The sequence below is a fragment of the Ahaetulla prasina genome, chromosome 9, assembly GCF_028640845.1.
Source record: "Ahaetulla prasina isolate Xishuangbanna chromosome 9, ASM2864084v1, whole genome shotgun sequence".
NCBI lineage: Eukaryota > Metazoa > Chordata > Lepidosauria > Squamata > Colubridae > Ahaetulla > Ahaetulla prasina.
The window spans coordinates 12616140-12632504 of record NC_080547.1 but is presented as its reverse complement, the minus strand read 5'-3'; the positions used below and the strand labels follow the sequence as shown (position 1 = coordinate 12632504).

General features: G+C 41.1%; 1 protein-coding gene across 2 annotated transcripts in view; it reads right to left on the bottom strand.

Moving 5' to 3' along the window:
* Positions 1-16365, bottom strand: part of POU2F3 (POU class 2 homeobox 3) — an 89428-nt gene that overhangs the window by 48108 nt on the left and 24955 nt on the right. For both annotated transcript variants that reach the window (XM_058194781.1, XM_058194782.1), the window contains one exon: positions 2566-2600. In XM_058194781.1, coding sequence (XP_058050764.1) covers positions 2566-2600 — 35 coding nt within the window. The remainder of the gene's footprint in view (positions 1-2565; positions 2601-16365) is intronic.

Sequence of the window (16365 nt, the reverse complement as noted above, 5' to 3'; positions counted from 1 at the left end):
ACAAACAAGGAAACCGCGAGGATTGTAGAAACTTAGCACGCGCTCCTCTCCCAGAAGAATGAAATATTTTGAGAAATGTTTAAAAAGGCAGAATATTATATTTTCCTGGATGAGAAAATGGAGAAACATGCTCTTGGAAAGCAGCCCCCACCTTTCCTAATAGCCCACAGTGGATGTCGGCACTTAAGAGATAAAGAGATAGATAGCTCTATTCATAAGCAAATACCCTCACCCATGATCCAACAAAGATAGGATTAGCCCTCAGACACAATAGGAATTGCCCAACAAGCCCCTTCATTGCGTCACCCTCAGAAACGTCAACCAAACTTAGCTCAGACAAACATCTGACAAAAAATGACTATTTCCCCCCCCCCCAATTACTTGTATAAGGATTATTCTCTATACTATTCATGTTGTCTTGTATTTTCTGTTATGGATTGCACCAGTAGAGGCTAAACCAATTTCATTGTATACATTATTCAATGAAAATAAAGGCTATTATTATTATTACTATTACTATTACTATTATTAACTTTATTCATTAAACATGAAACTCAGTCAAAAGAACATTCAAAAATGCATCACAAATACCATTGACTGGTGCTAATGGTTGATATGGTTGCTGCCAGCATCCTAGGTATCAACCAAGTACCTTCTTAAGATGTACGATGTTCCGAGTAGCACATTTAACCCATCCGCGAATCCTATCTTGTTGGGGTGTCATATGACAAACAACCAGACAGCTTTTGCTCTCAACCTTATCAAGAACATCTATTGCAATATTTTTCCCGCCTCCCCCCTGCTAACAACATCTGCCAAACAAGTCATCGCCAGCACAGGTGTGTTTCTGAACAACAATCCTTTCTACCAGAGGTGTGCGTGAACCAACAAATTGATACACGTTGAGATGGGAATACCAAAGGAAACTCAAGAAAAGTTTTATTGATGATCCATCTCAGCCAGACGACTGTCTAGTAAATTTGCTCCCATTTTTTTTTGGGAAAAAAAAAGAGATTGAATCCAGACTGGGATTGGTTAGAGTTTATTTTCCAAATTTAGCAGGGGATCAAGAATCCAAAAGCTTTAACCAAAAACTTTCTAATATTAATCTCACCCCATTCCTAAGAGGACCATAAGGGGCGTGCATAAGAGCACAAACGTGCCTACCGTTCCTGTCCTATTGTTTTTCTTTTCTTCTTCTTATATATATATATATATATGCTTATTCCTCCTATTATTTACTCATATATATGTTTATACACTATATAATCTTTTCTGTATAATACTTATATATATTGTTGTGACAAAATAAATAAATAAATAAAATAAAATAAATCTAAGTTTATGGGCAGAAAGTACAGGATAATGAAAGTCATTACGAATGACATTTATGTATCCTGAATGAGAAATAACGTCATAACTACGCAGTATGATGGACTGCAGGGCCGGCACAATGTGTAACATGTTCACACTGGTGCAATAGGACTGGGTGTTTTGTTAATATGATTTATTGGGTTAGGGATTTTCTGTCTTTACTATGAGTTGTATTGTGTTGTGGGGATGCACTGAGGGAGCTCAACCAATCTCATTGTACATATGTTGTGCACTGACAACAAAGATTTGAAATTTGAAAGTCGCAAAATGCTGAAAAGGAAGTAGAAAGGCAATCAGGCATCCAACCTTCTAAATTATAGGAATTGAAGGAACTTTGTTTGCAACCTGAATTTTAGGAGACGGGGTTGGAAAGAAGGCTTTTTCATTTTCAAAGCAATGTGTAGGGGATTATGGGTCTCCAAACGTTGTTCACAAAGGACCAGAGGCTCCTTATGTACCTGAAAATAATGGGACGTATAAGAAAATTGTGGGGCCCCAAATGCTCTCTGAGCTTGGTTGTTTTCTTGCAGGCGTTTCATTACCCAACTAGGGAACATCATCAGTGCTAGAAGGGAGTGTGGAGGGGAGGAGGAGGAAGAGGAGGAGGACTGTGGGGTCCTTGGTAATCTGTGAGCTTGGTTGTTTTCTTGCAGGCGTTTCATTACCCAACTAGGTTAGATCATCAGTGCTAGAGTGGAGTTTGATCTCTGTTTAAATACAATAAACATATGGGAAAACTTTCTCCAGCTCTTGAGCTTCGGAAGGAAGTGGTAAGATCCTTCATGGAATATTTTTTTCTTGAACCAGAAAAGTATCAAATCAGGAAGAAGAATGTACAGCGGCTTTGTTTTGATACTTTGGTTTTTGGTTTGAAGGCATTTTTGTACGTGCCATATTTTGATTTAAAGCTTATGAACGTAACAGCCATCGGTATGAAATGTCTTGGCTGATTGTGCAAAACCAGCTCAGTCTCTTATAAACTCGCAACTCCATTCTCACGCTACAACTGGAAACTGGAAAATTGGAGACATAAAACCAGGTCACGGTCAAATTTTGCCCCAAGACATTAAAATATCCAACTGTTTGTCCCAAATCTGGTTTTCCATCAAAACATTTGAGTATTCTTTTATCTCCTTTAATATAAACCATTTACAACTCAAGTCAATGAAAAGCATTTTCGTAGGCTTTTACCTGTCGGCTGAAGTCTAAGCCATTCCGTTCATTTCCTGTAAACGAAAGAGAAAAATCAGGATTGGTATTTTAGTAAAAAAAAAGCAAATGATTACGTTCTCAATCAAAACTCTGCTAATGTCTCTCCCCCCCACCTTCATGATCTGGGTATTTCAAAGGATGTTTATGGTACAATTTCTTCATTGATTTCTTCAAGAATATTTCCAACCGTTCTCTGAGCAAAAGCTTTGATCTTGCTGTAGCGTTAAAGGGACCAGATTTTGGTCTTTGTTTTTTTTTTATTTGCATTTATATCCCACCCTTCTCCGGAGACTCAGGGCAGCTAACACTATGTTAGCAATAGTCTTCATTCTATTTGTATATTTATATACAAAGTCAACTTATTGCCCCCAACAATCTGGGTCCTCATTTTACCTACCTTATAAAGGATGGAAGGCTGAGTCAACCTTGGGCCTGGTGGGACTAGAACCTGCAGTAATTGCAGGCAGCTGTGTTAATAACAGACTGCATTAGCAGCCTGAGCCACAGAGGCCAAACTTTTATTTTATTTTATTTTTATTAAGTTTTTACAGTTAAACAATTCTTATTCACCGCTTACACATGGCTGTGACCATTTTTATATCCTCCTATTAGTATTCACCTACGTTCCATACATTTATATTAATTTTACATTCTATTTAGAGTTCTATCCCCTTTTTTTCCTTCTATTTTCGATCCTATTGTAGCATTTCTCTCATATTACGTAAAAATCCGAATCCATCAATCCTTTCAATTCAAGAGTAATTTTGTCCATTCGGTGCTGTCCAATACTTTTTAAATTATTAAATCTTCAGAGGGTGTGTTTTGACTTCTCCAACACTGAGCAAAAAGCCAATCTTGCTGCAGTTATCATATATATTATCATATGTTATTCTGCATATATGCAGAATAATATATGTTTCTTTTTCCATATTTCCTTTTCATTATTCCTAGAAGAAACAATTCTGGTGTGTATTCTATCTTGTAGCCTGTTACTTCCTGTAACTAACCATTTACCTTCATCCAATATTTTTTAGTTTTGGAGCATAGCCACCATATATGAAAGAAGGTACCTATCTTTTGTCCAAATCTTTTAAAAAACTTTTAAAACTTTAAAAAAACATACCATGTTTCCCCGAAAATAAGACCGGGTCTTATATTAATTTTTGCTCCAAAAGACACATTAGGGCTTATTTTCTGTTTAGGTCTTATTTTGGGAGAAATACGGTACTAAATGCAACCATCTGGCTGACAGTCGTAACTGGGGCTTATTTTGGGGGGTAGGGCTTATATTACGAGCCTCCTGAAAAATCATGGTAAGACTTATTTTCCGGTTGGGTCCTATTTTCGGGGAAACAGTGTATATTTTCAGGCATTTCAGGTCCTAGAAAATGCTAGTAGATCACTGAGATCACTTTTTTAAACCTCTTTTTTTTTTACTTAGAGTCTGGGATTTATTTTTGAAAGAAGCATGTAGTAACCTTATTGGCCTTGAAAAATGAAAGCTAGCTACTACTCTGTTTCCCCCAAAATAAGACATCCCCTGATAATAAGGCCAATCAGGTCCAAAATAAGTGCATGTGCTAAAATAAGCCCCCCCCCCAAATAAGCCCTCCCTGAAAATATTTAACCACATGCGCAGCCGGTCCCTGCCATTTCCCCTGGTTAGGGTTAGGGAGACACAGCTGGAAATCAGGTAAGACGGCAAGGGGAGCCTTGTCTTGCTCCACGCTCCTCAAAATAATAAAATCTCCCCAAAAATAAGGCCAAGCACTTATTTCGGGGTTCAAAAAAATATAAGACAGGGTCTTATTTTCGGGGAAACACAGTAGATTTAGTGGTTTGACCGGCAAATCTTAAGAGCTGAAGCCATCTTCCTCAAACCTTTAGAACTTGCTGGGTACAATTTATTTACTTATTAAATTTATTCGCTACCCGTCTTACCACATAGCAACTCTGGGCAGCTACAATCAGACATAAATGTCTCCTTTAACTCAACATTTCGGCTGATGGTGAAAGGCCCTTTTAGTGCTGATTTTGGGTTTTGATGGCCCTCTGTTTTACAGAGATCAGTGTACTTGTATTTACACACTTAGAATAAGTGTGTATAGACGGGAAGTCTGAATGCTATCTTCATTTTATTTCTTTATATTTGGCTGAGGTGGGATGCTGAAGAATCTATTATCATTTCAGTTAAGGATAAGGTAAAGGCTCTCCTCACACATGAGACTTTCTAACCATCACCTTCACTCTTCCGTTGAGAATCAGCAAGACATTCAACACCATCAAAGCGGACACCAGCCAGAGCATAGAAAAATTCAAAGAATCGGTGCAAGATTGGGAGACGAGGAGAGACCTGGCCCAAGACTTAAAGGTAAAGGTTCTCCTCGTACATATGTGCTAGTTGTTCCCGACTTTAGGGGGCGGTGCTCATCTCCGTTTCGAAGCCGAAGAACCAGTGCTGTCCAAAGATGTCTCCGTGGTCATGTGGCCAGCATGATTCAACACCAAAGGCGCATGGAATGCTGTTGCCTTCCCACCAAAGGTGGTTCCTATTTTTCAACTTGCATTTTTGACGTGCTTTCGAACTGCTAGGTTGGCAGAAGCTGGGACAAGTAACGGGAGCTCACCCCGTTACGCGGCACTAGGGATTCGAACTGCTGAACTGCCAACCTTTCGATCGACAAGCTCAGTGCCTTAGCCAATGAGCCACCGCGTCCCTCAGTTAAGGATACACATCACTTAATAAGCTATAGCTTTTTTTTTTGTTTGTTTACATTTATATCCCGCCCTTCTCTGAAGACTCAGGGCGGCTTACAGTGTATAAGGCACCTTTTGGGAAGGTGAATGTTTGCAAAGCTGGGGCATTAGAAATCAAGACGTTTATGGGAAATTGGATTGAACTGTGTGCCTTCCCTGAATAGTGGCTACATTTTTCACCATCTCTGAAGAAAATCTGATTCCCACAAATACAATCAGTAGCAAAATAATGACTATTTAACCATTCTGCAAACGCTTTAGGGAATGAAATTCTTCCTAGCCTTTATCTCCTGACAGTTTGCCAAAGCAGGCTTGGAAGGTAAGCCCCGGAGAAAGTGACTGGATTACCCAAATTCCCAGAGAAGTGACATTTTGACAAAGGAAGAATTCGAACTGAGGTCTCTGTTTACCCCAGTACTGCCTGTTTTTCTTTCGGCAGGAAAACATTATATATTTATACGGATAATCCTCAACTGTTACCGCATGCCTCCCACCGACCCGTACGCTCACACAGAGAGGGACTTCTCAGGGTGCCGTCCGCCAAGCAATGTCGGCTGGCGGGCCCCAGGGGAAGGTCCTTCTCTGTGGGGGCTCCCACACTCTGGAACGAGCTTCCCCCGGGTTTACGCCAAATACCTGACCTTCGGACCTTCCACCGCGAACTGAAGACACATCTTTTCATTCGCGCGGGGCTGGCTTGAATTTTATCGATTTTAAATTTTATCGATTTTAAATTTTTTAATATTAATTTTAATGGGGTTTTAGTTTTATATATTTTAAAGTTTTTTAGGCCAATTATAAAATAAGTTTTTTAATTTGTATTTTAAATTGTATATTGTATTGTCTGTTTTTACTTTTGGCTGTACACCGCCCTGAGTCCTTCGGGAGAAGGGCGGTATAAAAATCGAATAAATAATAATAATAATAATAATAACTATATTCATACGGGGAGTCCGTTTAGCGACTGGTTGAAGTGACAACAGCCCTGAAAAAAAGTGACTTATGACCGTTTTTCACACTTACGACCATTGCGGCATCCCCAGGGTCACAGGATCAAAATTCAGCCACTTGGCAACTGATTCCTATTTATGACCATTGCAGTGTCCCAGGTTCATGTGATCAGAGGTGGGTTTCAGCAGGTTCTGACCAGTTCTGGAGAACCGGTAGCGGAAATTTTGAGTAGTTCGGAGAACCGGTAGTAAAAATTCTGACTGGCCCCTCCCCCATTAATTCTCTCTCTCCCAATTCCCAGCTGATTGGGAGGAAATGGGGATTTTGCAGTAACCTTCCCCTACTATGGCCACCAAGCCACGCCCACCAAACCATGCCACACCCACAAAACCATGCCCACAGAACCAGTAGTAAAAAAATTTGAAACCTACCACTGCACGTGATCCCCTTTTGAGAAATAGAATAAATTTATTTTATTTTATTTCTCGAAAGGGGATTCCAGACAGCTCGCCTGTCTGGAACCCACGCCTCATTTTGGACATTAATACAATTGAGCGTGTCCAGAAATATTTTACAAGAAGAGTTCTCCACTCCTCTCTGATCACAACAAAATACCTTATGCCACCAGACTTGAAATCCTGGGTTTAGAAAATTTAGAACTCCGCCGCCTTCGACATGACCTGAGCTTAACTCATAGAATCATCTGTTACAACGTCCTTCCTGTCGAAGACTACTTCAGCTTCAATCGCAACAATACATGAGCGCACAATAGATTTAAACTTAATGTGAACCGCTCCAATCTTGATTGTAGAAAATATGACTTCAGTAACAGAGTTGTTAATGCCTGGAATGCACTACCTGACTCTGTGGTCTCTTCCCAAAATCCCCAAAGCTTCAACCAAAAACTGTCTACTATTGACCTCACCCCATTCCCAAGAGGTCTGTAAGGGGCGTGCATAAGAGCACCAGCGTGCCTACCGTTCCTGTCCTAATGTTCCCTTTGATTGTATCCAATTTGTATGGTTATTTCATGCTTATACTTATATATACTGTTGTGTTTGACAACTAAAAATAAATAAAAAAATAAAATAAATGGGGGAAGCCAGATTCAACTAGGGCCAGAAAGGTCATGAAAGTTGTTAAAATTCATTTAACAGCTGTCTCGCTTAGCAATAAGAATTTTGGACTCAATGGTGGACATAAGTGGAGCATTATCTGTGCAGTATTTCCAGCCCAGCTTCCCAACCCACACACAAATACACACACAGAGGCATCCTTTGCTGGCTGCAGTGATTAAATCTATAGAATAATCAGATTAGAAAGGAAGATGGACCAATACAATAATTGAGGCGAGATAAGAACAAGTGTAAGTCCATCACAGCTGGACGGACACCTACATGTGTAACCTAATTATCTACCCATCGCACCATTTCCCTGGGATGTGAGCAACATTATGTAAAGGACACAAACCAGGTAAGAAACGATAAGGGAAAGAAATGAGGGCGTGAGAAGAGAAAAAAAATATTGGCCAAATCTGGTTAATGCCAACATCTCGCCCTGTACATGTTATAAATTTGAACTAGAATCACTCTGCTAAACAAATAATTCCCTCCACACTGTCAAACTATTCACCAAGTCTGCATCACTATTAATCTTCTCATCATTCCCATCACCCATCTCCTCCCACTTATGACTGCAAGACTGTAACTTTGTTGCTTGTATCCTTACGATTTATATTGATATTGATTGGTTCCTGATTGCTTATTTGTACCCTATGACTATCATTAAGTGTTGTACCTTATGATTCTTGATGAACGTATCTTTTCTTTTATGTACACTGAGAGCGTATGCACCAAAGACAAATCTTTTGTGTGTCCAATCACACTTGGCCAATAAAAAATTCTATTCTATTCTATTCTATTCTATTCTATTCTATTCTATTCTATTCTATTCTATTCTATTCTATTCTATTCTATTCTATTCCATTCCATTCCATATTTTCTCTTCTCTTCTCTTCTCTTCTCTTTTCTTTTCTTTTCTTCTCTTCTCTTCTCTTCTCTTCTCTTCTCTTCTCTTCTCTTCTCTTCTCTTCTCTTCTCTTCTCTTCTCTTCTCTTCTCTTCTCTTCTCTTCTCTTCTCTTCTCTTCTCTTCCCTTCCCTTCCCTTCCCTTCTCTTCTCTTCTATTCCATTCCATATTTTCTCTTCTCTTCTCTTCTCTTCTCTTCTCTTCTCTTCTCTTCTCTTCTCTTCTCTTCTCTTCTCTTCTCTTCTCTTCTCTTCTCTTCTTGCCCTGCCTTCTGGTGCTTTGGAGAATAGGTTGACTTGCTCATCTTTGCGACAATCCCTCAAATATATGAAACACTGCTATCACGTCAGTAGTGGCCCCTGCTGCTCTTGAAACCTTGGCACGCCCAAAAGGTGAGGCACACCTGTGCACGTTGTGAAAGGCAACAAGACCAGTAGCATGGCGGAAGCTGCCTTCTCGTTCTCTTATCTATAAGGCATGGTCCAATCTACCACAGGTTTATAATTGCACGGTGTAATTTGTGGTGAAAACAGGCAACAGAGGTGACTTCTATATTCAGCGCTCGGTCTGTGATTCTCGGGCTCGGTTGCCCCATCGTGCAGAGCAACAAAGGAGGAAAATAATCCTGGCAAAGCACCACATCTTCTCTCTTCTTTTCCAGTTCTCTTTTCCCCCAGTGCTGTTTGATGAAGCTTTTCCTGCAGTTTTTGTTGCTATGCTGATCGTCTTTCGCTCTGAGAACTTCTGGATGTAGGCAACTGATGGACATTATACAAATGGCTAAAGGGATCTGCAACCTTAAACACTTAAAGAGCCATTTGGACCCGTTTCCTACAGAAAACAACAACAACAACAACAACAACCCACAGGGAACCACAAAACCTGGGTGGGCATGGCCAACTCTACTTTCTTTTGTTGTTGTTAGTTGCAAAGTCGTGTCCGACCCATCGCAACCCCATGGACAACATTCCTCCAGGCCTTCCTGTCCTCTACCATCCTCTGGAGTCCATTTAAACTCATGCCTGCTGCTTCAGTGACTCCATCCAGCCACCTCGTTCTCTGTCGTCCCCTTCTTCTTTTGCCCTCAATCTTTCCCAGCATTGGGCTCTTCTCCAGGGAGTCCTTCTTTCTCATTAGGTGGCCAAAGTATTTGAGTTTCCTCTTCAGGATCTGGCCTTCTAAAGAGCAGTCAGGGTTGATCTCCTCTAGGACTGACCAGTTTGATCGCCTTGCAGTCCAAAGGACTCACAGGAGTCTTCTCCAGCACCACCAGTTCAAAGGCCTCAATTCTTTGGCGCTCAGCCTTTCTTATGGTCCAACCTTCACAGCCATACATTGCAACTGGGAAAACCAGAGCTTTCTAGCCATCTACTTTCTAGCGAAGCTAAATCACACAGCACAGCTCATCCCTTCCCCCTCGCTGTTCTATTTACCTTCCCAATCCTCCTTTTGGCGCATACCGTGCATGCACAGGCGCAGTGCGTGTTTAGTGTGCACTGGACATGTGCATTCAGAACACGTTCGTTACACAGCGTGCACCAGTAGCAAACCGGTTTGGATTTCACCACTGGCCCCCTCCCTATCCCTCAGTGGCAGCACTGAAGCTTCTAATATGGCTTTGGCCAGGTCAGCTTCAGGGTTGTCCATTATGTGTATTGTGGGATCCAACGATGCTCCCAAAGGCATGTTTTCCCCTAGCAGCAGCTGTAAAATTCTACCTAGATCTCTCCTTTACCTTCTACACAGGATGAGCATAGGCCAGTGCTGAGTGCCATGCCTAGTCTTGCCCAGCTTCAGGCTGTCAGGTGCCTATAGCAGGATACATATAGGCGCTCTGAAGGGAGTCTTTGTTATGTGCAAGTCTCCAGGATTCACGAAAGCCATGCCAAAGGCAGCTGGAGAGGCTTCTGGAGTTCATTAGAGGCAAACCTGATGGATCCCCTTTGAGCCAAAGCAACCAATGCAAGAGAATATTTGTAGCTCAGGGTCGCACTGCGGGGTCCTTGGTGCTCTCTGAACTTGGTTGTTTTCTTGCAGACGTTTCATGACCCAACTAGATCACATCATCGGTGCTAGAAAAGAGAGGGTGTGGGAGGAGGAGGAGGACATCTATGGGGTCCTTGGTGCTGTCTGAGCTTGGTTGCTTTCTTGCAGATGTTTCATTACCCAATTAGATCATATCATCAGTTCTAGAAGGGAGTGGGGTTTGCTCTCTACACTAGGGGTCTCCAACCTTGGCAACTTTAAACCTGGTAGACTTCAACTCCCAGAATTCTGGGAGTTGAAGTCCTCTGTTGTGGTCCACCAGCAGCCTGAGGACCTGGCAGTGGAGTTGGACAGTGAGGAGGCTGGGGAGGATGATGGGCCAGACCTGGAGTCAGGGGAAGGCCCAGATGAGGGCTCTGCGTTGGAGGCAGAGATGGGGCCAGGGCCATCTGGGAGCGATGCGCGAACTCTGGTGCCTTCAGAGGCAGACAGCAGAGAGGCAGAGGAACAGGAGGAGCCTGTTCCTAGTGCATGCATGCGAAGAGCTGCCAGAAGGCAAGAGCAGCTGAAGCAAAAAGGACGACTCATGAGTAAGGCCAGGAGATGATTGGCCACTCCCATAAGGCTTAAAAGAACAGCAACGGCATTTGGACTTTGCCGGAAAACAACGTTGGTAGCTTCGTCTTCTTGGGTTCTTTGTGGAAAAGCAACATTGAATTCCATTGCTTCTTGTCAGTGTCTCTTGAACTTTGTGGGGGTTTTGCCAAGAAAAGCTTTTGGCAGGTTGCCAAAGACAACAAAGGTTGGTGATAAGGCCGAAGGACTGTTTACGAAGAATTTGTTTTGGACTAAGCTGAGAATGAATCAATTCTCAGCTGTTTTAATGAAATAGGTTTGTTCAGGATTGAATTGTGTTTGGCAATCACTACTTGGGCCTCGGTCTCAACATCCTCCAGGTTTAAAGTTGCCAAGGTTGGAGACCCCTACTCTACACCATTAAAAAATAAAGACAATCAAAAAGCCAAACAGGAAAACAAAAGGACCAAAGCATCTCCTCAGTGTGAATCAACATGCCTCTAAGCATACATGAAGAGCAAGATTAATATCTCGATATTAGGCATTAGCTCAGAGGGCACAAAGAACCCCATCGATCTGAAGCAAAACTAAAGTAGGGCTGAGAGCACGGTATGTATGCAGTTCACCAAAAGAGAAAGGAGAAAAAGAATCTATTCAATGCACGGTGCCAGTTGTCAAGGAAGGCAAGTCAACTTTTTCTGAAATGGGGAAATACGCCTAAATATCAAGCTAGGACAGGGGTCGGCAACCTTAAACACTCAAAGAGCCACAAAGGTCCTAACCGGAAGCCCCCATTCAATTCTGGAGCTGACCGGAAGTCCGGTTCCCCCACCATAGAGTCTCCTCCTAGCGCGGCGTCCTTTTTTCCTCTACCTGTCCTAACCGAAAGCTCTATCAATTGTGGAGCCGCCCAGCAACAGGGAGCCACAGCAGAGGGATGGAAGAGCCACATACGGCTCCAGAGCCACGGGTTGCTGACCCCTGAACTAGGATGATCTTCTGCCAGATATTTTGAAGCTGTTGTTAGGAATCAAAATGGGCCGTATCACAAGGGCAATTCTGGCAGCCCAGCCAGCCCAATCTAATGACTCTGAATGAAGTCCCATTGCCTTCCATGGGTTTAATCCCTTCTAAACATGTATATATATATATGTATATTTGTTTTCTGAGGTTTTCGCGGGTGTTTGTATGTAGGTCTTTGGTTATTCGGGTTTTCTCCCGCGTAAAATTGGAAGTGTCTTGGCGACGTTTCGACGAAGTCTCATTCGTCATCTTCAGGCTTCAGCTTCGTGCTTCTGAGCATTGCTCCCAGAAGCACGAAGCTGAAGCCTGAAGATGACGAATGAGACTTCGTCGAAACGTCGCCAAGACACTTCCAATTTTACGTGGGAGAAAACCCGAATAACCAAAGACCTACATATATGTATATGTATATATATATATATATATATGTATATGTATGTGTGTGTGTGTGTGTGTGTGTGTGTGTGTGTGTATACTTTAGAATAGAATTTAGAATAGAATAGAATAGAATTTATTGGCCGTGTGATTGGACACACAAGAAATTTGTTTTGGTACACATGCTCAGTGTACATAAAAGAAAAAAAATACTTTCATCAAAGGTACAACATTTACAACACAAATGATGGTCATAGGTTGCAATTTAACCCTTAATGATAGCAACGAAAAGTTACAGTCATACAGTCATAAGTGGAAAGAGGTTGGTGATGAAAACGATGAGAAGATTAATAGTAGTGTAGATTTAATAAACAGTTTGACAGTGTTGAGGGAATTATTTGTTTAGCAGAGTGATGGCCTTCAGGTATTTATATATATATATACCTGAATATATATATACAAATTTCAACCCCAAATAATTTTAATCCCAAATAATTTCCAAACGTTGGAAATGTGGACAAAAGATAGGTACCTTCTTTCATATGTGGTGGCTATGCTCCGAAACTAAAAAATATTGGATGAAAATACATAGTTGGATACAGGAAGTAACAGGCTTCAAGATAGAATACACACCAGAATTGTTTCTTCTAGGAATAATGGAAAGGAAATATGAAAAAAAAACACCTATTTTTATTCTGCACATGATAACTGCGGCAAGATTGGCTTTCGCACAATGTTGGAGAAGTCAAAACACACCCTCTGAAGATTTAATAATTAAAAAAAGTATTGGACTGTGCTGAAACGGACAAAATGACTCTTGAATTGAAAGGATTGATGGATTCGGATTTTTACGTAATATGGGAGAAATGGTACAATTAGATCAAAAATAGAAGGAAAAAAAGGGGATAGAACTCTAAATAGAATGTAAAATTAATATAAATGTATAGAAGATAGGTGAATACTAATAGGAGGATATAAAAATGGGCACAGTCATGTGTAGGCGGTGAATAAAAATTGTTGAACTGTAAAAAGTTAATAAAAAAATAAAATAAAAAAAGATTCAAAAAAAAAATAAACATACTTCCGTTTGCCACTTTGATAGGGCTGGAATTTCAACATCTTGCTCAATGATTGAGACCACATTTTGAGGGGGGCGTTCATCCCTCTTGGAAAAATAGCCAGGGTTTGATGTGGCTTTCTTTGGGGCCAAGCTCTTTCCAACACGAGAGGAAACACGAGGTCGAAGGGACGTCTCTGGGGAGAGGGCTCCCGATATTCCAACCGAACTGGATCCACCACAATTCCAGGCGCGAGGCAGGAGATGTTGGGAGGAGAGCTGAGTCCCAGCAAGCTATTGAGAGAGGTGCTTTGCTTCCTCCCCTCCCTTGGCAACAACCAGCCATGAGTCAATTTACACAGCCTTGGCAAGAGCTCTGCGACTTCGCCTGGGGACTTTTCCCTGAAGAGGAGAAAATGTGCCCCAATTCCGGATGAAATTTTTGGGGTTTGTCAAGCAATTATTGTTCTTTGCCGCTCAGGAGCAAACAGCAAACATCGCCATAAATCCAACAGGGAACGTTGAGCGAAAAGGATGGTACCACTTGCCCCACGGAGCAGATCAGGGCATAATTCCCCTTTGTCGATCGATTGGTTAAATTTGTTTGCTGCCCATTTCACTGCAAGGCGGCTCATGGGATCCATCAAACTTTTACCAGGAGTTTGGGAATGTGGTCTCCCTCTCTGAAGCATCTAAGGACCCATTCAGTTTTCAATTTTGTAAAGTAGATGTTCCTGAATTGTCATAGTATTGGTCCACGGTCAAATGATCTGCCTTCATAATAAGCTATAAACCAGGGGTGAAATCCAGCAGGTTCTGATAGATTCTGGAGAACTAGTAGCAGAAATTTTGAGTAGTTTGGAGAACTAGTAGCGGAAATTTTGAGTAGTTCGGAGAACTGGTAGAGGAAATTTTGAGTAGTTCGGAGAACTAGTAGCGGAAATTTTGAGTAGTTTGGAGAACTAGTAGCAGAAATTTTGGGTAGTTTGGAGAACTAGTAGCGGAAATTTTGAGTAGTTTGGAAAACTGGTAGCGGAAATTTTGAATAGTTTGGAGAACTAGTAGCAGAAATTTTGAGTAGTTCGGAGAACCGGCAAATGCCTGGGAGATTTTGCAGTATCCTTCCCCCAGGAGTGGGGAGGGAATGGGGATTTTGCAGTATCTTTCCCCTGTTACGCCCACCAAACCACGCCCACCAAACCACACAACGCCCACCAAGCCACGCCCACAGAACCAGTAGTTTTAAAAAAATGGATTTCATCCCTGCTATAAGCATATTATCCAGAGATATAATGAAATTTCCTGACAGTGGAAAGAGGATGGTCAACCTATTCTCCAAAGCACCTGAAGGCAGGACCAGGAACAATGGATGGAAAGTTATCAAGGAGAGGAACAACTTGGAACTAAGGAGTTATTTCCTGACAGTTAGAACAATTAATCAGGAGGAACGACTTGCCTCCAGAAGTTGTGAGTGCTTCAACAGTGGAAGTTTGAACAATCATTTGTCTGGAATGGGTCTCCTGCTTGAGCAGCTTTGAGCAAAGCTGGCTGAGGAACTCTGGGAGTTGAAGTCCACAAGTCTTAAAGGGACCAAGGTTGAAGACCCCTGAACTAAAAGACCTTCAAGGTCCCTTCCAAGTCTGTGATACTGTCTTAATCAAGAACAGATCCTGAGTCTAAAGCTAGACAAATAGAGTCATAATAGTTACCTTCACATCATGCAAAGCCAATAATGTGGTTCGCTCAGCATCTTCTGTCAATCTAGTCACAATGGCTTCTAAACCATAGTTCATGGCTTATGAATAAATTTGGCCCTAGTGGCGTATTTAACAAACTAGGGTTAAAAGCAAGGCTTGGTGCAAGATGGGAACCCAGCCAATAAGCAACAGGCACGAGAGGTAGCTCTCTTATCGCAGGGTGGAAAGGGAACAGATCTTGCTCAAGAGCCACCTGTGCAATGCAGGCTTCTTGCCAAGTTCAGTTTTTACACAGGAGGGATGAACAATGCTTCCCAGGAATAATATAATATAATAAATAAAATAAAAATAAAATAATAAATAAAATATAATGAAATGAAATAAATAAAATAAAATAAAATAAAATAATAAATAAATAAAATAATAAATAAATAAATAAATAAATAAATAAATAAATAAATAAATAAATAAATAAAATAAATAAATAAATAAATAAATAAATAAAATAATAAATAAATAAATAAATAAATAAAATAAATAAATAAATAAATAAATAAATAAATAAAATGAAGTGAAGTGAAGTGAAGTGAAGTGAAGTGAAGTGAAGTGAAGTGAAGTGAAATAAATAAGATAAAAAAGGAAGCTACCAGAGAAGGACCACCTGGCATGTAAAATGGAGTCATAAGGTTTAGGAAAGTGATTTTGCAGAAATGATGAATATAATCTGGAGCAGATGGAGGGTTCAAGACAAGGAAGGGCCTTGGGGGAAGAATTTGGAGAGGCCTTTCAATCATTTTGTCTGCCAGTTTTCCCTACAATTTGGAAAAGAAAGGAATGTTCATGTATGAGATTTTTTTTTTTTTTTGGTAATATATTCAGACAACTGTGAAAGATGGATGGGATGGATGGGATGATGGAGGGAGGGAGGAAGGGAGGGAGGGAGGGAAGAGAGAGAAAGGTAAGTAGGAAGGAAGGAAGGAGAAAGAGAAGGAGAAAGGAAAAGAATGTGGATGGAAGAAAGGAAGAGAGGGAGAGAGGAAGGAGGGAAAGAGAAAGGAAGGAAGGAAGGAAGGAAGGAAGGAAGGAAGGAAGGAAGGAAGGAAGAAGGAAGGAAGGAAGGAAGGAAGGAAGGAAGGAAAAATAACCCGCTCTCAAACCAAACTAAATTCCGATGATGGCAGCAAGACAAGAAAATATTTTTTCCCCAATTTCCCAATTTCCCCTAAGAGTCCTGGGGCTTCCTTGTTGCCTCTCATCCCAAGACTAGATTAAGACGATTAGCCTTTCAAGTTCAGCCAATCTTCTGTCTTTTCCTCTTACCGATTACAAA